General features: G+C 35.8%; 1 protein-coding gene across 1 annotated transcript; it reads right to left on the bottom strand.

Moving 5' to 3' along the window:
* Positions 1 to 27522, bottom strand: LOC139983276 (uncharacterized). Its single transcript, XM_071996735.1, has 10 exons — positions 27340 to 27522; positions 25109 to 26610; positions 21426 to 21634; positions 18274 to 18350; positions 17526 to 17581; positions 16654 to 16773; positions 15098 to 15306; positions 6439 to 6512; positions 4775 to 4845; positions 1 to 1929 (listed from the first exon to the last, which is right to left on the bottom strand). Exons 1-10 carry the CDS (start codon positions 27503 to 27505, stop codon positions 1912 to 1914), a joined length of 2502 nt encoding a protein of 833 aa, XP_071852836.1. The 5' UTR covers positions 27506 to 27522; the 3' UTR covers positions 1 to 1911.

Here is a 27522-nt window from a genome sequence, read left to right as displayed (position 1 = left end):
TCACATATTAATATATGTATTCATTGCTGTAAAATGTTTCTACGCAACAAAGACTGGATATGTTACAGAAGCGTTGAGGTTCCGTTAAACCCTCATAATATTTGCACTTCTTAATTTTAAGTATGAACTATGCACAATACATCAAAAAAAGATAAAAACAAAACTTTATGTAAAAGTCTCAATACCTGACTTGATGATGAATTTAGGAAAACAAACTTTCGAAGTAGATTCAATGTTGTTATTCTACATGCACTGTGACCAGACGGGTTAATAGAGAAAAGCTGTCGCAATCGAAAGAAAGACATTTATTTTCTGTTACCCTTAGGGCGCGAACGATATACCGTAAAATCACTGCAACCGCCCATTTCAACATGTTCATTACACTAGGCTTAACGGTCGTAAACAAAACAGACAGGTTTGATTGGCGCATGATCTGGTGGGCGGGGCTCGCAAATTTTGATTGAAGTTTGTTTAATCTACGGACTCGTTATAAAAGCCGGCGAATTTTATTCAGCTCAAATTTGGTAACGACAGATAACTCAATGAAACTAATTTCTATTGATATGAAAAATGCATAGAACGGTGTCATTTTCTCTGAGCTTTTAGTACAGTAAGCTGGAAGGTCGAAGTATAAATTTTGCAAACAAGTACTGAGACATTAACAACGTTCATTAAATTCGCCCTCTTTAAATGAAATATCACGAAGAGCAAAATAATTGACTGGATACTCAATATTATTAATTATTAATTCATATTTGTACAGAAACTGACTTAATTGCTTATTATAATACCAAAAATACATATCTTAACATGCACATCCTCTGATATCCATATGTCACTATTCATCTTTTCTACAATTTTGTTTCCAAATTTCGCGTCAAGTTTAGTTATTCTATTTGCTTTATATTATAACTACTTCTTGTTTTCCAAGAGATGAGAAGACATGCGTCAGTGTGGACATTTGATGGTGTAATTAAATCTCAATATCCTCTCCACCATATGCAGTATCTCCATTCACTTACTGACTATCCATAACCACTCACGCATCGATTCTCGTTATAGAATTACTATATTTACCATGACAACATATGTACTTCTAAATTAATTACCACGGAGGTAAACTACATAAATACTGCTAGGTCAGTGTTCTTCATTTTCAAGATTCCTGGGTTCATGATAGGGGGTGTCTGAACTTATGTGACACCCACAGTTACACCTTAGGAATGTGAAACTAACGTCTCTCTAATACTACCACGAACCGTAACTTTATCTACAGTGTTATGTAACCTTCTATTAAACTATACCTATATCACAATGTGAAATCTCAAAACCGAGGCAGACAAACTCATCAAGATTCAATTTTCTTTGTAATCACTCCATCAACTACAATCCGATGAAAAAGTGTTTTTCTCAAATAGTTTTTTTTAAATATTATTTTCGGAAATAACTTATTGATAAGCACGTCATTCTGACATAAATCGTTCCTTCTTTATAATTGGCAGAAGAAATATCCATGAAGTGATACAGAAAAAAAATGCTTAACAGAAGAAACAAATTTGAAAATCTCAGTATAAAATCGAGTGAGTTAAAAAGAAGTATGATGATTTAAACCATTAACTACATAACTAACAGTCCCCTGAGTAAGAAATGTAAACAAATATCGACACATAGTATTTTAAAACAGCGATGGTTATTAAAGCCAAATGAAATATTTAAAGACGACGATGGCCAATGTTGTAACAACGTCACAATTATTTATAGAGACCCGAATTCCCGTGAAGTTTCCCAGTACACTCCCAACTTGTGTGTGTAAACCTCGGGCAAGCAATTTTCGATGAACTGAGTGGTGTATAATAACTCCAGCGGGATCAGAACAGATCGTCTTCAGGAACATGTACCTGCGTAATTCATCTACCAGGATCCAGCCTTCTACAGGACAAAGAAGAATAAAAATCATGCAAACAGAATGCTTGGGTGATAGGCCCAGTCATTTACATTACTATTATTTTATTTTCTTGTTGAGGGCAGGGGTAATGATCATTTTCAGTTTTTTTCCCCCTAATATTATCATAATTTTTAAATATGTGTATGTATAAGAGTGGATTATAATATAACGAAAAATGTTTAATATGAAGTTACTGCTTTTCTCCTCTAAACATTAAACCTTATTGAAATGCGTGGTTAAAAAGCCTAATCATTTTACATGTGTTTTTTTTTTATTGGTGGTGGGGGGGAGGGCGGGGGGAATAATCATAACTTTTAGATATTTGGATGTATAACAGTGTATATCATAATTGAAATATTTAATCCTTACCCATCAATTAAATGTAGTTTATTTAGTAGTGAATACATTAATATGACATTTCTACATTAATATGACATTTCAGTTGCTCATTAGATATGTAAATATATGTGTGTGTGTGCGTTTTTTTTAAATGTACCTTTAGTTACCAAGTGCTTGATTGGATTGTTAGAGATATATGATTGATTACTATCACTTTACCCAACTCATTGGATGATGAGAAGTTTGTGTTCACTTCATCATTTAAACCAATATTTTAGTGATTGTTTAGTTATAAGTGTTCTCTACAAGACTTTATACCTCTTACTGTTAGGTATGTAATATATTATACTAATACGTCATCACGTTACCACGGTGACTGTTACTAGTACACTTTATACTATACCTACTATGGAATGAGTTACATTTTGATGTTCAATAATGTTTATAAATTTTACATCAACCCAATATTTAGCAATGATTGGTACTACAACACTTTAAACCAACCATGCAATGTTAAGTAATATCTGTTAATGTTTATGTTAATCAACCCACTGCCATATATCTTTCTTTCTTTCTTATTTATCAATTCAGTGCAAATTTTGAAATACTGTATTTGTTGACTACATCACTTTAATACACTCAGTGTTTTTAGTACTAATTGTTGACTACATCCCTTTAATGCACCAATTGCTTGTCCAGTAATATTTGTTGACTACATCACTCTGATCCACTGAGTGTATGTTTAATACTAATTGTTGACTACATCAATCTAATCCACCCATTGTATGTTTAGTAATATTTGTTGACTACATCCCTTTAATTCACCCATTGCAGGTTTAGTAATATGTGTTGACTACATCCCTTTAATCCACCCATTGCTTCTTTAGTAATATTTCTTGACTACATCCCTTTAATCCACCCATTGCTTCTTTAGTAATATTTGTTGACAACATCCCTTTAATCCACCCATTGTATGTTTAGTAATATATGATGACTGCATCACTTTAATCAACTACAGCTCACTTTAATCAACACAGCTCTCTTCCCCTCCTTTTTTCTCCACATCTTTCTGTCTTTGTCCCTCTCCAGTTTATTCCCTACCCTGTTCCTTTAATCCTCTCTTTGTCCCTCCACTGTTTATCTCCTACCTCTCCTCTTCCCCTGTTGCTTTCTTCTCTCCATCCCTTGTCTACTTATAATCCCCTTTCATCTATCTCATTGTGTTCACCGTGCTCATTAACCTGTTTGTTTTCTGTACATTTTTTTGTCCCTTCTGTCACTGTACTTGTCATTTAGCCTCTGAAGAAGATCCTGCTAGGATCGAAACGGCAGGCCAACTTACTTTTATACAGGCTCTCTGGTGGATATGCAGTTTGCCAACAGTTTTATTTTATTTTGAAGTGTATGTTAAGTAATATGTGTCGACTACATCCCTTTAATCCACCTATTGCTTGTTAGTATTATTTGTTGACTACATCACGTTAACCCACACATGTATGTTTTCTAATATTTCTTGACTACACTCCTTTAATCCACCCATTGCTTCTTTAGTAATATTTGTTGACTACATCCCTTTAATCCACCCATTGTATGTTTAATATTATATGTTGACTGCATCACTTTAATCAACTAAGTGTATGTTAAGTAATATTTGTTGACTACATCCCTTTAACCCACCTATTGCTTGTTTAGTAATATTTCTTGACTACATCACGTTAACCCACACATGTATGTTTTCTAATATTTCTTGACTACATCCCTTTAATCCACCCATTGCTTCTTTAGTAATATTTGTTGACTACATCCCTTTAATCCACCCATTGTATGTTTAATATTATATGTTGACTGCATCACTTTAATCAACTAAGTGTATGTTAAGTAATATTTGTTGACTACATCCCTTTAACCCACCTATTGCTTGTTTAGTAATATTTCTTGACTACATCCCTCCAATCCACTCATTGTGTGTTAGTATTATTAGTTGACTACATCACGTTAACCCACCCATTGTATGTTTAATTATAATTGTTGACTACATCCCTTCAGTCCACTCAGTGTATGTTCAGTAATATTTGTAAACTACATAATTTTAATCAACCTATTGCATATTTATAAATATTTCTTACTATTAACTTTCATCCAAACACTCAGCGTGTTTTCCTCACTTGTCTCTGCTCACCCGAAATGTCACTAATTTCTGTTTTTAATTATATGTCAGCAACTATCAACTGGTAACCGACATTTGACTCAATGAAACAGTTATTGATATATCACATTTATAGTTAGTTCATCCGATGACGTCACTTCCTGTTCGTTACTTTGACTATGCCATGCTATCACAGTGACGTGCGCTAAATTTTAAACATCTGGGGTATTCAAGTACCATGTCAGTGGTATCTCGATGCTCCTGCTAGTAATTACAATATCGATATGTTATTTAAACAAATATGACGAAATAATTATTATACAGGAGATGTAATGATTACTTACTCGCCAACGACCAGAACCGAGATCAAGCTTATATTGTTCATCATACTTAGCAGAATCAGGAATCCAGAAAACTGTAAGATTAACAAACAATATTAAGGCTTTAACGAATACAAAATTATCAATGATGTATTAGTGAATGAAACATTTTGACCAATACACAATAGAAACAACCATATTACGTTTTACTAAGATCTTTGTTGTCGCTAGGGATGCATATTATTTATTTTCGCTGATGATATTTGTGGTTGTCATGGTGTCACATGTTCTTTAGAAAAGTAGTTTTGGAGAGCATGGTGAAAACAGACATACTGTTGGTAAACTACACTTGAGGATATATTTTATAAACAACAAACTGTAGATGTTCCCAATTAATCCCCCTATCCGTTCCAGTCCCTGGTTAGCACCCAGCTACCATGAAATATTTAATAAACTATAAATCTGTTCAATGTTATACGATAAGATCATCACACATTTTTAAAACTGTAATTTGTTGTTTTTTTTTCCTGCAATATTTGACCTATATTCAATAGTTGTTTAGAATTGCGAGTGATTACCATTCCATCAATTCTCAAACCCTTAACGTCATTGTACATATACCTTGAATATCGGCCGTTATGAACACGAAGCATATCTATCACACACTCCGATACATCAGGTATATAAAGATAGAGTACCTTTATCTCGCCATTGATGAGGAAAGATATTAATCGTTAGGAAAATAATAGACATTTATTTCACATACACCTCACACTATATTAGTCTGCGAGTGTTAAAGTTTTAACGATGTTGCAATACATGTGTCATTTTGTTTACTTTGGAAACCATCTTATAGTGTTTGTCATTACTTTCAGCGTTTTCATAGCCGTGTATTCATAGCACAATACCAGGTCAAAGGGCGGATACCAACACTTTTCAAAATATGTGTTTTGCAAGACACATAATTAATCTTCTGCCCTTCGTTGTATGTTTAACTAAAGGATGCAATACAAGGCAGTGCTAGATCATACAATTGGATCATTAGTCGCAACTCTGTAATGGTGTGAGTTGATTTCTATACGTTTCTTCATCCATCGTGTTTCGACTTTTCTCAACTTTTTGACAGAATCTACAGAATCTATCAGTCTAACATAGAAGTCAAATTTAATAGATGGGTCTATAAGAAACTTTTGTCAACAATTTCACAATTCCAATGATAAACTTTAATTAAAAACGTATTTACGGTCATAATAAACAAGTAGAGTTTCCAAAAACGTCAAAATTTAGATGAATTAGTCGACTTGTTGTGAAAGTAGTCGACATTTCAGGGGTACTACTTTATGATTAAACAGTTGAAAATTGAAGAATTTTAGCCGAAATTTCGAGATTTCGTTATGAAATAGCAACATTTGCAGTGTCCCACTTAAAAAAAAAACGAATTAACTTTACCTGTTGCAAAGTACACTATACACTGTATTATACAACATCAATTAGTGATTGATATCTCCCAAATTTCTGACTCATGAATATCTGTCCATGTTTACTACAACAAACAATGTCGCCCGTTGATATGGCGCCCTCAGTTTTACTGGAACTAAAACCCAATCAAATGTCGACTACGGGAATGGTTCGAACTGTAAACAACATGACACATGAGTCATTAAGTGATTAATAAGTAAGAACTTTACCATTCACTCCCCGAGATTTCAGTGTGGATAGAGATGGTCCGACGGGTATCGAGGGCTGCAGACAGTCTTGTAGGCTAAAATCAGAGAAAGAAAGAGAATCAGTCAGTTGCCATTACATTCTTCTTTAATTGTTACTATTTTTGATACTGCAGAACAAAGATTAACCAAATGAACGCATTACATCAAAAGTAGTCCCTCCCTCTGTAACAGCCGTTTCTTGGAAGGATCAGGAACACACCGGCTACCGAAAAGCTTGAAAACAACTAAAGCGGTATCATGGATGCTTTTTCTTTAAGGCCAAAATTTTAACTCCAAATCCAAAAGTCTCTAAACAAGTTCTATTGAGACATCGAGCCTCAATCGGAAACTTGTTATAAATAATTACAGTGGGGCAGCAGTGAATAGATAAGTTGAAGTACGGCTCTGTTTCATTCTTTTCAACCCGTGTTAACCCCCACCCCTCCCCCTCCTCCCCACCCGGCCTGTTCCGTTCATTGTCGCGTGCTCATAAACGGCACCACACTATTCCTGTTCAAACAGACAGATAGTCACCTGACCTGACATGTTTTCCAACTCTATCTGAAGGAAGAAAGTTAACAAAATGTAAATCATGCAATGATTTGCTCTTACCTTATCCATTTGTTTATATTTGTTTATCAGTTATTGAAAATAACCGATCATTTTCAACATACCTTAAATAGAAGGAATATCTCTAGGGTGCTTGAAAGGAGGGAGGGGGGAGGGCATATTTGGGGTGAGAATATAGGAGGTCTGGGTGATCTCTTCTAGAGTAAGAGGATTTTGAATTAATCGTCATAGAACAAGTATCACATCGATTTTTTCCCTGTCAATTCGTTTGAATATAATTGTAAATTGCTGAGTTAATTTTCTGCGAGTTTTGTTTATCTCACAAACGTATAAGCAGACCCCCGAATAAGCCAACAAACAAATAAAACTAGATATGAACCTTCATTACGTCTTCAACAATACATCGTTAAGCTAAAAACATAACCAGAATACAAAGATGCATTGTGGTTTCGATGATGTGACAGTTTGAGCAGTTTTCTTTATGAATCTGACGTACCGTAATGTATATTGATGGTGTACAACATACTTGGTATTGGTCTAAGTAATACATTGAAAAGCAGTGTTATGTGACAAACAATAAATTCAAAATGACACAGGCTGTCCTGAAATGACAATTGACCTCAACAACAGGCTTCTTGTACTAACTGTAATACTAAATATGGCATCTGTCCTTGTTGAAATATTGTGTTATTTTTTTTTCCTCCACTATTTGACCCCTGTTGATTTCAAACGACCCTTGGCATCCACCCACAAAATTAGGCTTCTTGTACTCAATCTGGTACAAGTACATATCAAATATGCGATCTGTCCAAGCTTCCCTTGCGATATTGTTTCTAGGGCTGTGAGTTTTCGTTTAAAGACCTAAACGTTTAAACGGCCGATTTTCGTTCGTTTAAACGTTTAAACGTTCGCGAAATCGCGAGAAAACGCCGAGCACGCATATTGTGCGAGCATAAAGGCGTGGGGTCCAGGGGACCGGACTAGGGCCCTGGTGGAGCGAAGACCCTGGAAAAGGAAAAGGAAATTTTTGCGTGTCTGGCGATAAAAAAAAATTCGCACTTGAGGATGCAAAATACTGACAACTTTTTTAATTTAAATTGTCACGAAACTGATGAAAATTTTTAAATGACAAGTTAGCGTAGCTATATTATGTTATAAAATGAAAAGATATTTAATCTGTCTTACAATCTTTAAAAAGTTGAACTTACAGAACCTCCGATATTATGAAACAAAAAACGTTCGGCAAAGCCCCGTTTCTAGACTGCCTAACAATGAATAGCGCGCACTAAACGTACATCACTTTACAACTGCAGTACGGTTTAACCCAACTTAAATACTGCGGTAGGATACTGTACATGTGCTCAGAATTTTCCCAGGTAACTTGCCAAACAACTGTGCGCTCATCCCCTGTCTAACACCTGTTTGTTAACATTTTTGGCACATTTCCAAGAAACGTTTTATGGAGTATTCCCCATGATACACGAGGCACAGTTCATACACGCAGCACAAGATATCAAGCTATGGCCATCTTTATGAAAGTAAACCTTGTAATAAAATATGTTTTAGGTCACACGGCATGATTAACTAATGCTACACATTATTTCCATGTTCTTGTAGAAAACGTCAAGTTCGCAAAATACAATTAGTTTTGTTTTTGTAGTTACGTAAGATCCATAACAGACGAGGTGGTTAGGCTATTTGCTATTCACTTACTGTAACTATGGTAGGACCTTATTTTTTCCGTATTTTTGGAAATTCTAGAAAATACTTTCTTCCCCCCCCCCCGCTTAACACCAGATGTGGTCTTACGGTTTATCATAAATGGGTGTACTAGAGCCATGTTTACATGACATTAGTTGCATTTAGCACGATATGCCAGTTTCGCGTAAATTTTTCGAAAGTGTTTTGCTGGATCTTTCGTAAAATTTGAAAGGACCGAACTTACTCTTCGTACACATTTGGTAATTTCTCTACTGATTTTCAGAGTTTTTCTTTACGATCTCCAATCGATACATTTCCTTTGATCATGTATTTGAACAACTGTTACCAAGTCGAGTATTCGACCCGGTATTGTCATGCCCGTATTTGTATATTGTATTGCCCGTAATTGTAATTTGTTTCGTAAGGTGTGTTAGTGTAGAGAGACAGGTAAGAGGAGAACAAAGTAACTGTTTGGCGCACGTTGACTTCAAATGACCTATGACCTCCATCAAAAGCAATAAATACAGTAGGCTTCTTAAATTGGGTACATCTACAACCAAATATGAGATCTGCCCAAGCCTCGCTTCTTGATATATTGTTTTCAAGGTGTTCACAATTTGACCCCTGGTGACCCCAAATGACCTGTGACCTCCACCAAAACCAATTGGCTTCTTCAAATTAATGTGGTAATTCTACTCACCAAAGATGAGGTCTGTTCAAGCTCTCATTCTTGGGATATTGTGTTTACAAGATTTTCACAATTTGACTCTGGTGATCCCAAATGACATTTGACCTCCACCAACAACAACAAACTTCTTGTACTAAATGTGTTACTTCTACACACCAAATATGAGGTATGCACAAGTTCCCTTCTTGAAATATTGTGTTAACAATGTTTTCAAAATTTGACCACTGGTGACCCCAAATGACTTGTGGCCTCCACCAAAGACAATAGGCCTCTTATAATTATTGTGGTAATTCTACACACCAAATATGCAATTGGTCCGACATTCCCTTCTTGAGATGTCGTGTTTACAAGCTGGGCGACACAAAACGGACACACACACGCCCAAGCGTCAACTATTTTTTTAATATGTATCGTTAATTAACATCGCAAATTTACATTACGTTATCCGGACCGTAATGCAATGTAATGTTCTCTGATGAACATATGAACGTTTAAACATTTGCTTGTCTTCAATCCCTATCAGTTGGTTAAGATAGGAGAACGTTAAAAAAAGGTTAAATGAGCCAGAGAATGAAGAGTTTGTAAATGATGGTAGCTTTAGAAAAAACGGCAAAGCTATAAATCCGAATCCTTAAGAATCACAAAAGAAATGGTTCCATTATGACACAGCGCTCTCAATGGGAAACATATTTCTTCATAAACATAACATATGAACATATTACTTCATAAAGTGCTCCACCAATTAATATACATATTTATATAATAGTATAAGCTATTCTTTTCACCTTGTTTCTAACTCCTTCCCAGACCCAACCCCCACCCCTCCCCACTAACACTCTTTCTTTAAGTGCTCAAATGCCGCACCGTGCTATTGCAGTTTTAAAAGACTAACCCTGCCCATGTATAATCAAACATTTTATTCAACTCTACCTGGCGGAAGAAAATGTTATAACAGTGCATGATGCAAAGATTAGCTTTGTCTTGATGTTTGTTTTTCAGTTACTGAAAGTGCCGGCTTATTTTCAACAATTCCATTAAATAAAAACAGGACCGCCCCCCTCCCCCACCCTCCCTCCCGCTGAAAGTTTCCACTTCCAAAATGAAATTAGACCTACGATAATGTGGATGTCTGTACATGTGATATGCGCTATTTCAGTTAGATTTTAGGAAAATCTTAATATCATTTCTTGTGATTTCATAAGTAATGTACAACCTCGATATTCTAGGCACGTATAGGAATGACGTACAGACAGAAAAAACACAACAAAGGTTTATTTTAGCCTCTCCTCACGAATATATGTACGATCGTGGATGCGATGACCGTGCATTTGTTTTAGTTTCCACAAGTTTGAATACAATAACAAACGTAGAGAGCTCCTAACATTTAAACTGCGTGAACAGTGAGTAGTCTAATGTGAAAATACGGTTCATAAATATATTAAGTCTAACCCTAACCCCTAGTGATGCACAGTGAATACACATATATACAGGTTTTTTTACGAGACGAACTGGAGGGGTGGGGGGAATCCTCAGTCTGCTATACGGTCCACTTACTCAGCTCATTTGACCTCTCGGTTTCTTTTTGACATGTTAACAAATAATAATAATAACACAAACCTAACAATGAATTTAAATCTGAAATCCCCAAATGGTTTCCCTTCAACATATGTACACTAAAGCTACCATCATAATGACCTAGTGTGTTTATGTAAATTCAATTACCTGAAACCAATGAATAAAGCACAGCTTATAAAGTAACGTAAAATCCTTTATTCCCCTACGAAGTCATTTTACAGAATAATTTTATTCGTGCAATGTTCTTCGGCCAATCGTAACTTGTTGTTAAACGCGTATGTCTCAGTTATTTGGATTTTTCATTTACACACAATGTTCATATTATGTTATCTTACAGGTGCGAAGGAAATATTTTTATAAACAAATGTGCTCCTATTCTTCCCTGGCAGAATACAAAAACCCGCCGATTGAACCATATTCCCCCAATGTATTAAGATCGTTTTCGATATAATAGAAGGCCTAATGAAATCGTATAAGATGTTAGTAGTTAGCATCGTTTTCTTCCAAACATCGTGTGGCGTTAAATAGAGACAGATTAAGTACTTGTCAAAATGACCTTCAGAACAACAGATCAGTTACGCGTTTAGTCACGTGACTTATTACCGCGATTGACAAGATGTATGATGTTAGATGTACACACTGTGTGATTAGATACAGCGTGATCACCGTACGATAGTATAATAGTAGCCAATGACTCCTAACAATGGATACACTTTTCAGAGTATGGTGAGGCAGTCGTATCTGGATGAAATTAATGATTGTGATCGTTTTTTCACTAGAGGCGAACATGGTGGGTGGGGGGGGGGGGCGGGTGATATTGTAAAAGATGAATAAAAATAAAAGTACAAACATAATGGACAATCGCAATAATGAAATAAACTTCCTTTTGGTAACGAAGGTCCAATACATAAGTAATGAAAATAAATTATGGCGTTGTAAAAATGTTAACATATCAGCAGGAAGGGGAATGGTGGTTCAAACACAATTGGAACATGGTGGGGTTAGAGTAAGGTGGGGAGGGCTGTGGAAACAGCTTATTGTGCAAAAGGAAAGAAGGAGGTAAAGGAAGTAATATATTACAGGGTCTAGATAGGGAGTAGTTACGGGGTGGATGGAACAAGGTTAGGTGCGGTAGATGTGTTCGTGTTATATTAACGGATTGAGATTAAAACAGGTCTGAAAGATGAAGTAATTTTTAATGCTATGTCGATCTTGCTTACAAGGGCTTGGGTCCATTGTTATAACTTATGTAGGAGGGAATATGCTAGTAAATATGCAAATATTTATTTCCGTTTTAAATAAATAATTATTGTCCAATCTAAAACCCTCATGGAAGTTAATTTTTGTTTAAAGACTTTATGACACCAAGTATAGACAAATAACTAGTTCGCCTAGTATAAACAATTCCCTGTATTCCATAATGTTCAAGTTTGCTAAGAAACAGTGTTAACATGATTATTTTTTATCATTCAGTGATGTAGTAATGTTTTACATATATTCAAATAATGTCGTAGATTAGACTGTCTAGGTCTGAACCATTACGGACTCTCAGAAAGGACATGGTGATTGGCAGGAAAGTTACCCAGCACTTTATTCAAACAAGTTTGAAATATTTTACTAACAACTGTAGTGAAGTTGTATTGTCAATAATTTATGTTCCAATTCCCATCACAACCCCTCCCCCTTACCCCCATTCGTGATATCCATGAACGCCCACAACTTCATTCACAATGTGATGTTTGTTGCTGATAATTCCAGTAACAGTACTTAAAGTGAACAGCTTTATCACAGTCAGTAACTCCTGAGACTGGTTTGTTTGTTTTGGGAATTTCCTAGTTCTTAACTAGTATAAAATTAAACATTTACTAATTTTTAGTGCATATGAAAACAAATTATAAAATAAGTATGTATAATAACTGTCAAATATTTTACAGATTGATCACAATTTGATCTTCTTTTTTTTCATTTTCCCTATACACTTGTTTCCCTTTAGTTTTCTTTCTAATTAATTTCATACATCCCTTATATTTTCTCTTTATCCTTTCTTATATAATTATTTGTTTCTCAAAAGGAAGAAAAACAACAATAAACAAATGTAACTTAGAAAAATAGAAATATCTTCACAATTTAGGGTCAATATCATGCATGGCCTTCCAAAGATTTAAAACCAGACAGTGTCTAGACGTGACGTATTTATTGCAATATCCAGGTACTTGTTTGTCAGTAAATTCCAGGTGTTTTTATAAAGCACGCGCGCGTCTCTTTTATTGAACACAACTTCTTTTCATTGGAAGGCGCACGCGTCTATTCCATTGAATACAACTTCTTTCATTGTATTGTTCAAGTATTTGATTGACAGGTGTTGAACAAAAGAAAATGTTAAACTATTGAAAGTGTCAGTACAGTCAGTGTACATCTTTAGTAAGAAAAAATATGATGAAACAAGTTCAATAGACTTTACGATAAAATAAAACGTGTTCTGAGTAGAAAAGAGTGGAATTTTTTTAACGTACAAATGTATGATATAAATGTGTACAGTATTGAGTATATATGACAGGTTAGATTTAACAAATGAGAATATGGTGACAACAACACACTGTAGAGTATATAGAGATAACATCAGGGCTATTGGCCTTGTAGGTTTGGGAGGGAGGGTGCATTGGGGAGTGGGGTGGGGAGGGTGGTGGGTTGGGAAAATGGGGGGGGTTGTTTGGTAGACAGAAGAATACTGCAATGTTAGTAAGGATCTACATTAAAATCTTAGAGATTATTCTTTAAACAGATCCATGTACTGTGTTTGTTTCTATATATTAGTATATTCTGCAAACAATGAGAATCGGAAGAGAAAAACTATATACGTGATATTGAGTGTTATTTACAGTTATACTGTTTTAATGGTCTCTACTGTGTGGGGATTGACTGTACTGTTATGTGGGCTAATAATATGCATATACCTAGTGTTGTCAGTCAAGGGGTGGGGGCGGGGGTTGGAGTGGAAGAGGTGACGACAGGTTGATCAGAAGAGGCGAACAATAATAGTATGACAGGAGACTTTGCTGAGTAGTCGTGTGTGCGTGTGTGTGTGTGTGGGGGTTAGTGTGTGTGGGGGGGTAGTGTGGCGGGTTGGGGGGCAGGGGTGTTGTTAACAAGGTAAGTTCCCAAGTGCTATAAACATAGATTAACGAAATGGGGTAGGTGGTCTGGCATAGTTTGGTTGTGGGGGTGGGGGCTGGGGAGGGGGCGAGGGGTTGATTAGGGAAAGCTTAGGGTAGTACAGTTGAGAGAGGTGCCATATTAATAGATGCAGCCAATTACAATATTTAATTTACACCACTGTCTTGTTTTTACTTTAATATAAATGTTCATTAATTATCCATTCATTTATAATCTAATTAAATAAAATTTTCTCCTGATAAAGAAAAGAGGAAAGTGTTTACCTTTAGTATGACAAACTTTATTTGTTTTTTCTTTCTAGTTTATCTCCTTATCATTTTTCTGTTAATCTAACTCATCAAAGTTTGTGTTTATTTATTTTAGGTAGATTTTGGCAAAACGTATATTTTCATACTCTAAGATGATGATAACTTGAATTCTTGATTCCTCATATCTTGGTCTAATTACATCCTACTTTTTGTTATATGTTTCAATCAGATATATTGTTTTCTTACTTTTAAGCTAGGGCTTATATCTCCTTATTTCAATAAATTTCAATTGTTTAAGTGTTTCTGTCTCTATTTGTCTCTATTTTACTCTCTCATTAATCATATTCCTTACCTGATGACTGTTCTTTCATTGTTTGTTAATTTCTTTATTCATTTTCTTCTTCATTTGTTTTGTTTTACATCTACAATTATCTAAACCTATCAACAAACCTACAGTAATTATTAAATATAACTATATTAATAATTCCTATCTTGTTTACACCATTAATATTAACTAGTTATTTTATTAATTACTAATATTTTTTACATATTTATTAATTATACTTACTGCAGTTCCTCGAATCTTTGAGAGTGTTGTAGATAGTTTAATATTCCATTAACTTCCTGTTTATTCATTTCTCTCCCTTTCTCTGTCTGTATGACCATATTTATTAATTATACTTACTCCAGTTGCTTGAATCTTTGAGAGTGTTGTACATAGTTTAATATTCCATTAACTTCATGTTTATTCATTTCTCTCCCTTTCTCTGTCTGTATGTACATAATCTCTATTGATGTTATGATTGGTAGAGAGAGACCAGAGGAGAGGATAATGTTCCCATCTTCATCAATCTTACTAAAGGACCAGGTTAGATCCACCTGGAATATGGGAATCTGAAGAAAGGAAAATAATAAATAGAATTAATATCATCATGTCTGTTTACAGGATAAATACTCGAAAATAATAACATTATAATTAATTTAGGAATATTAAGTTTACTGTTTTAATTTCATATTAATCAAATAATAATGTTTATTTTAATCTTATTTTGTTATAGTTTTGTTAATTATTTAATAATTAGTGGTTTGAATTTGTAAAAATTGGATGATTTTATCTGTAAAGTTTGTTTTATCTTCGCTTTATGTTTGTTTTATTGCAAAATGTTAAAGGGCAAACAAGAGGGTTAGGTTTATAACAGAGATCAGTCATTGTTATTTCTGTAGAATGAATTAAAGGTGTGTAAGAGGGGTGAGGGGTGGACGGTACAAGGGATGTCAGGGGTGTAGGGAGGGGTGTGTTATGGTAAGGAAGGGTGTGATAAGGTTAAGTGATATTTAGTTCGGGTATTAGGAGGGTGTCTTAGTGCGGGGGGGGGGGGTGGATATGGTTTACCCTCGTGAATGTTATGTTGTTATTATCAAAGGGTGTGCGAGGGGTGAGTGATAAATGGACCGATGGGTGTCATATTGGGTAGGGATGGGTGTGGTAGGGGTAATGAGTGGTGCTTGAGGGTGGGGGAGCATTCAGACGGCTTTAACATATTTAATGTAATTTGTTTTTTAGAGTGATGGCGGAGGGGGGGGGGGGTAATATGAGCCGGAACTAATATGTATTATTTTATTTATGTAATTTGTGATGGGTAGAACAGGTTAAGGTGGGGTTGGTTTTCAATGAACTGTAAATTCCAAAAAATTATATTTAGGTATCAGTTTGTTTTTGAGGTATTCTACTACTAAGGTATGTTTATCAATCACTTCATTTACCTCTGTTTTAATGTAAATGTAAACTTAAACGAAAGGAAAATATTTGGTCGAATCCGTAAAACAGGAAACAATTCATTGATCCTTTTTGTCCTAAATTATTATTTTATACTTCACTTTCTGGGAAGATTTTGAAAAATATAATTAATAAAACTAAGATGAACAGAACTTTTGTTGGATAAACACCATGAAAAAGAATTTCAAAATGATTATTTATTTGTTTATTAACCTACACACACTATCCAGTAGTTTATTATTTTTGTTTTATTTATTTATATTTTGCATTTACGGTTCTGTGTTATCTTGAGCTTACAAATATATATCAATTTGAACCTGTATTTCCTTGTTCTAATTTAAACAGTTTAATATTTAATAACTTAAGCGATCTAATCTCTTCTTAAGACATTCAACGGTTTGATCTAATTTTAACTTGTATTAATTGATGTATTTATTCGATATATCCCTTTATGTTTTACTTACGTCATGATTGGATGCTTCCACCAGGAACTCTATGACTGACCTCTGTACAGACTCACTGGTGTCTCTGTGGATGACCAAACCATCTGAACACATCTCTGTTATAGTCTGGATGTCATCAGGCTATTGAAATAAATAAATAGTAATTATTAACTATAATAATATTAATGTAAAATTGAAGAGTTAAGGAGACAATGAAATTTGGTGTGTTAATAATGTAGATTAATACATTGGTTAATTCAGCAGATATTTAAAAACTAAGTTTTAAATTAGCTAATGTTGACTGTTTAAATGTGTATGTTTGACTTCCTGCACAGTGAATCTCTCAAACTAGGTTTAATGGGTATAAAAAAGTTTCTTTTTTAATATAGTTAAATTTAATGAATGCTTCTGGAAAAGTAAGATTATGTGACCTTTTAATCTTAATTATGTTTAAAAAGAAAAAAAGTACAAACATTTCCCAAGGATAATAGAAGAAAGAAAACCAGCAAAACAAAGGAGGATTTTAAAGAACACGCGACATGATGACTTTACACGATTTCAACCGAGATACATTTCCTGGAATAATGAAATTAATCAGCTCCAAATAAATGTATCTAGAGTTAAGAACAAGATATTAAAGACTAGGAATGTGGAATATAGTTTTCTTGCCTGTAAGAATCATATCGTCTTTCACCGGAATATTCCACACCAGGAGACATATATGTTTAACTCTCAAGGATGCTGGCTTTTTATTATGTTTTGAAAATTGATCCACCCCTCTACCCCTTCACTGTTATGCATGTTACTAATAATAACAGTATCACAGGGAAATGTGAAAACAACTAACATTATTAATGATCATAATTTACTTAAAAATATAAAATATTACAAACCTTCCTCCATGTACCAGATATCAGATCAAGGTAACGAGCTTCATTCGATGATATGACTGTAAAAACAGATGAAATCATAAATTAATAAATTATCATAGAAATAAATGACAATTGTTAAACAATACCTAAGACTCAATATTTTTTCACATACTTATAATGTTAACAGTCAAAGTAAATGTACCTGTACTAGAGGGGTCAAATATCAGTAAACTTAACCGTTGATATTGCATATCTACTAATTAATTAGTAATAAAGTACTAGAAATTAACAGTCACTAGTAATCCAACCAATAATTGTATTCCATTTGTTACCTAATACTTCCGGCTTACTTCACAGTCCTTATTTTATAGGGTAACAATAATATATTAAGTAACTCAAAACACTAAAATCTCATAGATTTTATTTTAATATATATATAGTGACTTGATAGAAAGCTGCTTAGATAAGCTCAAGAAACACAAAAGGAGGAGGAACTTTTAGGAAGTTCCAACACCACGCCCCTACCCCCCATTCCACCCCAACCCCCACACAGGACTAGTCTGTTTGTTGTTAGCAAGATTTTCTTCCGATCCCCATTCTAGATTAATTCTTACCAACATTTATCTCATTTTACTAGTCCCCCTCCCCCTCCCCCAGACCCATCCCCCCTCTACCACACTTCCCTCTCTTTTCCAAAATCTGTGAAACATTGCAATAAAAGCAATCTACTTGATCAATAATTTGTTTAATTCTTATGCAAAACTCGTACCTTTAATATTCCTTGATCTTGATTCTTCTGGTATGATGTCTGGCTTGATCGATGACGGCAGTTTACAGTTATCAAGCCTTCAAAGGTAAAGAAAGCAGGGAAAATAAATATATAATATTTATAAACTAAATGAATATCTGATGTCATCATTGTTATAAATAACATAGAAGTCAATGAATTTGCCTTTTCCTTTATTTTGGTAATAGAGCTGTTGACAAGTTATAAGTATCAGTCACTAGTTATGACGACCAAACAACTCTTCCACCACACCTCCTTACGCCCTTCTATAAACATTTGATGATTTGATATTTTTAATTATTTCTATTTATTAATAAAAATTGCGTGACTCTTGCAAATATCATTCATTTTATTACAACTAGTAGTATTTGAAAATAAACGATAACAGATTTCGTTTTCCATGTACTTGAAATTCTTACCATCTTTTGTTTCAGTTTTTAAGTAATACTTAATTTTGGTTTCTGGTAGTTCTGGTTCATTTTAAGTTGTAAGGTTATTTGTTGTTCCAATTATACTGAAAAGCACCCCCCCCCCCCAACCAACATCACTTTGTTATATCATGTGTGGAAAAGCCTTACGATGTGCTGTATACTACACAATCAGTAATGGAATAAAACATCAACATATTTCCCAAATATTGCAACATTTCAAACCGCACGTCTCAACACAGGACGTGTTCATTTAACTAGAATAAAAATATCACTGCACACTACCATACCCAGGTGCGTATCCAGGGGGGGGGGCGTTGGGGGCGCGCGCCCCCCGGGTAAGAAAAAGAGGAGAGAAAAAAAGAGAAGAAAAAAGAAAAAAGAGGGGGAAAAAAGAGGAGAAGGAGGAGAGGAAGGAAGAGAAAAGAAAAAGAAGAAAGAGAGAAAAGGGAGAAAAGGAGGGAGATAAGAAAAACGCCAAGACACCGGGAAGAGAAAGAGGAACAGTGACATTATTACAGCGCTGATCCCTATTATATACACAGGGTAGCTAGTGACGGATCAAGGATTTCGGAAGGGGCGTGTGCCTCACCCTACCCCTTACACCGACAACTCAATTTTTGACGTTTCCATTTTCCCTCTCTCACTTGTGATCAATATACTATATATGGTCTACCATAACGCGTGTGTGTATATATGCCTTAAACAATTGTAGAATTGTGTTATGAAACCAACTGTGGCTGGTCTCGAACTCGACCGTGTCGTCGGGGAACATTACGCATTTCGGGAAGGGGGCGACCGCCCCCCCCCCTTCAGCATATTTTTTTTATGATATTGCTAGTAATTTCAAAATTGAAAGTGCTCAGATGCAACTTACAAGGCATGGGAAGTGTCATTTCCAGCGATCTGGGAGGCATTTCCGGCAAAATTTGCTTTTACGCTTCGCGCCAACAAATGGTCCTGGGTAGTGCCATTTCCAGCGACCTGGGAGGGATTTTCGGCCAAACTTTTCTTGTACGCATCGCGCCAACTTATGGTGACGCAACACTTAGATACTTTGCCTACAGGCATCACCTCTCCCTTGGCAAATTCCTCGCTACGCGCCCGGTGTTCGAATTTGTAAAGCAAACAGCAGATATCACATCATATCAGTGAGCATGAAAATGGCGTTCCAGGATGAACAGCCTCAAAACTGTCCGACTTGCCCGAAAAAAATAACCAAAAATTTTCGCGCGCTCCGCGCGCGTTCAACGTGTTGATGTCAATATCATATAAGCAAGCAGCGGTTGTTAGCCTACATTACATGCCACCGTGTACCGTACGGTCCGTCGGGATGATAATGTAAACAACGAAATGTCTTATGCAGATGGAGAAAAAGCATGGAGGTCCAATTATGTCAAAACTATATTTTACATTAGTCATGGAGAATTAGGGACTGCACCCCTCGCCTCTTACGCCTATGTGTGTAGTGTCCGGTTTCGGAGTTTTATAATAGCCGTTATAAGAGGTTGCAATATTTCTACACCAATAAATTAACTGAGTCTGAATTTTCGAAAATTTCTGACCATCATTCTTCATCACACTTCCCTCTACTCGTGCAATTTCAGAGCTCCCAACTGACCCGCAATTCGCGGGTTGGACCCGCATTCTAACACCCAAACCCGCTGACCCGCGAAAGCTTCCGAAAAACCCACATTGTAATTGTCAAGTATACATAAAAAAAAATTGCATTAAATTTTGACTTAGCAACCATCATTGCTTAAGCATTTAGCATAATAGAGTATAAAACCTCCTTTACAGCATCATTTGAACCTCAAGTTAGCCTCTATTTCTTTTCATTGGGGCGAGCAGCGAACATTTTCATGCCACGGGAAAGAATGAATTATCACCTACTATTCAATTTATTGATGTTACACACCAAAAAAATGCATAGTTCTCAGAAAATTTTTGGTGTCAAAAGCCTTTCTGAGTGCCACCATTTTACATGTAGGCATCACCAGGATTCCAAAAAAATTCAAAAGGGGAGGAGGACACCCCCTCCCCTTATACCCCTCCCCCAGGACGGCGATTCGTGGCATGGACCAGCTTTTGCCTTCTCAAGAGTTGGGAGCTATGCAATTTTGACCGGTCTGTTAGGGGTTGATGGAGGTTTTTCTATATTGGTTGTCCATAGATGAAATTTTGTGCGACATTATGGGTATTTTTTGAAGTGAGAATGTGAATTTTCAAATTCTCAACAAACAATGGGCTTGAAACCTTGAAAAGTGGGGCTGACGGATATTGTGGGCCGCGACGTAGAATCACCTACAGAAGCAATGATCCACAGGTCATGCGATGAGGTCAAACATGATTTGTGACTGGTGACAATATTCAAAAAGGTTATGGATGGAAAAAAAAAAACTATTGGGAAATACTTGGTTCTCAGGCAAAAGTGTACATCTGGTTGGTCATTTCAAGGCCGAGAAGTACCATTTCCGGTGATCTGGGTGGTATCAAAACCAGAAATTTTCTTGTACGCTGCGCGCCAACCGATGGTGGCGCTCCGCTTAGATAGTAATTCGCGCCCCCCGGGTTAGAAAATCCTGGATACGCGCCTGATACCTTATCCCCTCATATATGCCCCATACGCAAGCCCTCTGACTACCCCTCCTCCCCCTCTTACCCACATATTATCAGTCAAGGCCTGACAAGATGTTTTCCTCTTACCATAGTTCCTTGAATCTTGGTGACTTGATTCCATAGTTTATTAATCCGATCACTTCTTCCTCTGTAAATTCTTGTTTCTTTGTTCCTGCATTGATGGATATCTTCTCTACTGATGATAGGCTCGATAAACTAAGACCGGACTCAAGTCTGATATCTTTACCGTCAAATCCACTGAAGGACCATTTTAGGCTTAGATGAGATATTGGAATCTGAAGAATAGGAAAGAAAGATCACAGTTAACTTATCTTATAGTTCATCCATGATGGATAAATACACGTGACGAATATCCAACGTATATGAAATAGAACAAACACAAGCTTAAAAAGCTATAAAATTAATAATTATTATTTTTAACACAGAATTGTCTGATTTCTTATTTTTTTAATGTTCATAATATTAGGAATTGTATTACATTTAAGTTATTTGATAAAAAAGAAAAGAATGAGTGATGGCTTATTCAAACTTGCTTGCCAAACGTACCATTAAAAAAAGCATGATATAACAATGAATTTATTAAAATAATATTCGTATGCTGAAGAAATTCAGATAAAAGTAAAAAACAATATCTAAATATTTATATTTGGTCTGTAATATTATATTTAGCACATACATTAAATATTTCTGTAGTTTTCATAATGTATGCTATTGTTTTATTCCAGTCAGTCAGTGCATTAATTAATTCTTACAGCCCACACTAGCGGAGACTCGACAACGCTCCTGCCGTAAGTGGCCCGCTACAAATGAGTTTCCTTCACGGGAGATACAGCGCATCTCGATACGTGTGTTTATCGTATAGACCTATACCCTACTTGCAATCAATTTCGTTATAATAAAATAAAATAATTTCCAATCATTGCAATTACGCAAAAATTATATAGAGCTATATTAATTACGTGTCGTACATCTCTAAGACTTCCATTTGCCAGCTGACCGACAAACCAGTATCGTAGGCAGATATAGCCGGACCGGTTTAAAATAACATAGCTTAAGCCTAAACAGTATGAACGAAGCTACCGTCATATCGTATTATGTTATTTTATAGACTCATTGGGTTTTACTTTCCCATTCAATGTTCGCCCCAAATTTTGATACCGTTTACCTGTATTGTTTTGATCTCTCACTTTTGACCTACTGTAACAGTGTAAGCCTATGTCTAGCCTAGATCCGTTAGAAACATCCATCCTTACTGCTACCAACTTTACCTATTTTGTCTATTTAGGCCCACACTCTACAGTATATAATTTATTTAGGATAAAGTAGGAAGCTAATCTTATGACTGAGACAATAACTAAAACAAAATAAAAAAGGCTGACGGAGGATATACAGGCTAAATATATTGCTATATTCTAAGCTCTTACTTTTCCCGGTAAGAGAATCTTATACTAGCCGTAGCTCACGGTTAAAGTCTAACGTTACATTACGAAGGCTAACACATTGATAATGAAACACTTGATACCGTGAATGTAACGCAGACACTGTCCGGTATCATGTGACGTGTTTAAGACGTAGCCTAGGCCTACGCGTGTGAAATGTATCAGATCACAAACTCTTTGCTACATTTTATTTTCCTTAAAAATCTAACGTTATTTGTTATAGGCCTACCTACATTTTTTTTACAACTAACGTTAGGCTACCACGTCAACCAAGAGGCCTAAGTTTAACGCCAATAATGAATTATTGGCTAAAACAGTCAAATCAGACAGACAATGTTATCCTAAAGAAGTAACACCTTTGGAATTCATGCAACGACCAATCTTACAAATAAGACAAAATCTCTGAAGCATGACTAGGCCTATAATTGATGACTTTAAATAGGCCTGTAATTACCGTAAGTCAATACAATAACAACAACAAACCATACGCGGTGTAATTCCATTACCACTCGTACAGTACAACGTTATACATGTGTGTAACTAGCAACGTTATACATGTGTGTAACTAGCAACGAACTGAATCTCCACACAGAGTGCTTTTTACGTGACCCGCCATGCGGGATACAAAACGTCACGGCCAAAGGGCAGTACCGAACGACACAGAGTGTACCCTACTTTATACGTGACTCGCCCTGCGGGAATCTTTACGTACGTCTACGTGTGCAGATGATCAACGTTTATACTGTGCGCCTTTGTTTGAATTTGAGAACAGGTGTTTTGTGTGAGTGTACTGGTGAAAGGAAGCGTCCAAATGTTTTAAATTGTTTAGGCTTTTGCTATTCTTCTTCAAACGTTTCTTCTACTGTACCAAATTACATGAAACTTATATAGATTATTAAATTAACCAATGTTAGTTGGAAAACACAAATAAATGTCCTTTTTAATCCAAAAATAAAGAAGGAAAACGGCGCTTTCGTAAATATGAATATTCAAATCCTCGAATATATCAACTGATCGATTAAATAGAGGGCGCACTTCCTAAACAAATGTTACAGATGACGAATGTTGAATGAAGACTAGGGCTATAGGAACGATTACCTTCATGATAAATTTATATTTCCTTACAGTCTGCAGGGTTCCAACTCATTTTCTAATTAATGATACATTTGAAACTTTTGGAGATAAATGATTTGTCCCCTTTTGTGTTTGTTTAATAGTCTACTATACATTAAGGAAAGTGTCATCACTTAGGTTAATGCTAATATTTCTTAGGCAAATGATGATGTCACTATGTCATACCGGGGGGCCTAATTTTTATTCCCAGGACGGATAAGGGTTTCAGGTTTTTCAGGAATTTACAAATTCGTTTGAAATCAGAGTTAGGGTTTAGAAAGTGGGTTAGGGATTCAGTTCCTCAGAAAAAGAAGGATTGTCGTTCATAATCTAGGATCAAAACTAGGAAAAAAGATTCAGAACATGTTTTTTGAAAAAGCGTCACATGTTTGGAATCCAGGGATTTGATTGGCCGATGCCCTTATTCGTCCTAGGAAAGAAAAACTACGCTACCGGGGATGTATGTTTCTGATGTGTCATGGGGTGTGTAACTAGTAAAAACAGTGATACTCTCGGCTGCGTATAACGGGAGGTCGTGTCACATTTGTGTTAATTACGACTCACTCAGACACCGACACTTGATGAATAAATAACATCACCTCTGTCAGATTAGTAGCCTTTAATCAAGTATAATATCCGTTGTTCATAATGAACACGTGATACTGCAATGTAACGTTATAATAATGGTTAGGGTTTGCTTGTATGTTTTCAAGCCTACTTATCTTTATCTTGTAACATCTCTCCTATCAAGTATTTCTACGTTGTTTCATGTTGTTAATACTGACATGATATATGTGTCTGTTATATTTTATAACACTGTCTGTAGATTTCATCATACTATAACTTACACTGTGTAATCACAAATACGTAGGGACAAAACAGATATTTACCTCGTCTCTGTTACATTGTAAAAGAATACATCAAGCTACTTTAATCCACATTATTACAGCGTATGGTGAGCCTGCTGTGGGAAACTAATAAAAAATACCAATCGATGTAGTTTCATGGTATCATCACGTCACCAGGTTACCAAAACGGTTCACGCATTCCTAGTAACTGAATTAATATAACAAACTGGATTGTTAGCTGAAACAGGCAAACACAATCCTATTTAATAAAATAAGGTGTACAGGTTTTCTGTCTTAAACGGAGTTGCATTATAAACGCTTAGCGTACGTCATATGTATAATTACTTACGTCATGACTCGATGCTATCTGTAGTAGCTGTACTGTAGACCTCTGTAGCAGCTTGCTGTCTTCCTCCCTGATATAAACTATTTTAGAGCAGATCTCCCTAACGGTCCCCTTGATGTCATCAACGCCACCAGATTTCTCCAGGATACAGAGTATTGCAAACTTATCGCCATCCTTCCTGCTCTTCAAGTAGTCGATGATTTTACTTCCAACTGAACCGTTGATTCCACAGGCGAATCGATAAAAGTACTGGAGGTCAAACGGATCCAGGTATCTGAGAGCACGTGATAGTTCAGCTGGAGTCTCGGCCTCAGAAACTACATCTATGAGGACGTATGATGCATACCATTCACAGAATAGTTTATGATAAAATCTGACCATGATCTTCATCTGTCCGTCTGTAGCATCAAAGACTGCTTCTTCTACTAAAATACCTATTGCCACATAATGTGCATATAATGCTTCACCAAGTCGTTTACACATGACATCTTTTCCCCACAGAATCTGTTGTTGTGCTTTGTTGAGTCCCTCAAAGGCTATTTGACAGAGTTCTTCATAATGAGTCTCGAATCTAATCATGTATGGGTAAGTGTTTTCATCCAAGGATTTGTTCTTCTGGTGATCGTGGAAACATTTGATCATGTACATGAAGAAGTCAGTGAGAGTGTTAAACTTTTGGAAAATATCACTTTCATGAGTGATGTGAGAAAACATGACGAAGAAGAGAGGAACCTGACAGAGGTCATCCAGGAGGGCATTCTCTTTAAGAGCTCGTTTGATTTTATCAACTGCAGCTTCATCATTTGGTCCGGTTACAGCTTTACGGATGTACTCATCTCGAGAGATCTCATCAAACCCAGTCAACTTTACTCTCTTCGTCTTTGATTTTGAATAGTTCTTTGGTAGGTATCTGGTTGTCAAGGTAACATCCACATCCTTTAGTTTCGTGAACCTGATGATTTTTCCTACGTCATTTCCTGCGTCATTGTCTCTGTCCGGATATTCGTCATAACCGTCCAGTATAATCACAGTTGAAGAAAATGATTCCATTATTTTATTAATGTCAATTCTTCGAATACGAGGTTCCTTTGACAATAGGAACATTTTGATAGCTCGATCTATTTTCTTAATGTTACCCATCTGCCGTAACTTGAGAACGATCAGATTCTCTACCCCATAGAGGGGGGAATCTTTAACCCCATTACACCAATCATATGCCAGTTGCAGGGTCAGAGTTGATTTACCATACCCAGGTTCACCCTCTAATATACGTCTGGTTGTTCTCAGCTCAGAATCAGTAAATACATTCTTGTATGATTTTAACCGTCTCCATGATTCATCCTGTTTAAGGAATCTTCCATCCCCAGCGAGTACCTGTATACCGCCCTCGACGAATACCCTGTCTACACAGTAGAGTCTGTCTTTGATGTAAGGAACGGGTTGTACAGCGTCATACTGCTCTTTGTAAATACCCTTAAGGGCAGCGAGGTAAATTTTCTTCATTTCTAAAATAATAATGATAACAGACAGTGACATTAAACTATAAATAATCAATTGAGCGGCACACATCGTTTTGGTTTCAATCGATTTGATTGAGAAAACAATGTTTCCGAGATAGCACGACTCGCAGCGTGAGAATGAAACATGGACGAGAAATTTCTTAGTGATTTGTTAATAACTTGCCACAGAATCTAAATATGAACAAATACAAATATAATATCAGCATTTAAATATTAAGATGGTTTAACTAACTTGAAATGGTTGAACAATAAAACATTTACTCCCACAGTTTGTTATCCGGTGCTTAAGGAAGAACGCAGGTAAAGTCTTACTTAAATTATCAGTACATCATCGGTTTGAACGAAACTATCTCACCAGACGATTTGTGACGTTATAATTAATCAACGAATATTAAACAATTCATATCATCAATGAATGTCTAAATATATTGCCAATGTCGGAAACGGTTGTCTTGGCAACGTATTAATTATGACGTCAGGGGTTTCTACATAAGTGTTGAGAGTGCAATGACCTTTATAACATAGTATTTGCAAGCTGATAAGACCCGCCTGCGATAAATGACGAAAAGAGGAAGAACTTACTACTATATTATAATAATCGATTCATCATCACTGATAAGGGTTTAAGGGACTTGAACTTAATTACGTTTATTTCTCGGATCCCCTTTAATTTTTATTTTTTAAGAACAGGAAAAAAAACTTGATTATACTGACCCTCCATACTGAGTGATTGACCCTCTTGTGACGTCACTGGAGTAGAAGCAGAATGAACAGGAGGAGATGGAGGAGAAGGAGGAGAAGGAGGTCGATGAGTACTGCTACTACTTTGGCCCTTCTGCTTCGCTGCCGGACTTTTCGATTTTCCAACACGATTACCCATAGTGCACCCTTGTTATT

The sequence above is a fragment of the Apostichopus japonicus genome, chromosome 16 (genome assembly GCF_037975245.1).
Source record: "Apostichopus japonicus isolate 1M-3 chromosome 16, ASM3797524v1, whole genome shotgun sequence".
Lineage (NCBI taxonomy): Eukaryota > Metazoa > Echinodermata > Holothuroidea > Aspidochirotida > Stichopodidae > Apostichopus > Apostichopus japonicus.
This window is presented reverse-complemented; position numbering and strand designations above follow the sequence as displayed.

Bases quoted from the DNA above. Each gene is read 5' to 3' on its own strand.
- LOC139983276 (XM_071996735.1), bottom strand. From the start codon at position 27,505: ATGGGTAATCGTGTTGGAAAATCGAAAAGTCCGGCAGCGAAGCAGAAG. The intron at 6,513-15,097 runs GTAAGTATAATT...CTCTGATTTTAG, and splicing joins CAAAGATTCAAGCAACTGGA to CCTACAAGACTGTCTGCAGC. The intron at 4,846-6,438 runs GTAAAGTTCTTA...TTAATCTTACAG, and splicing joins GAAATCTCGGGGAGTGAATG to TTTTCTGGATTCCTGATTCT.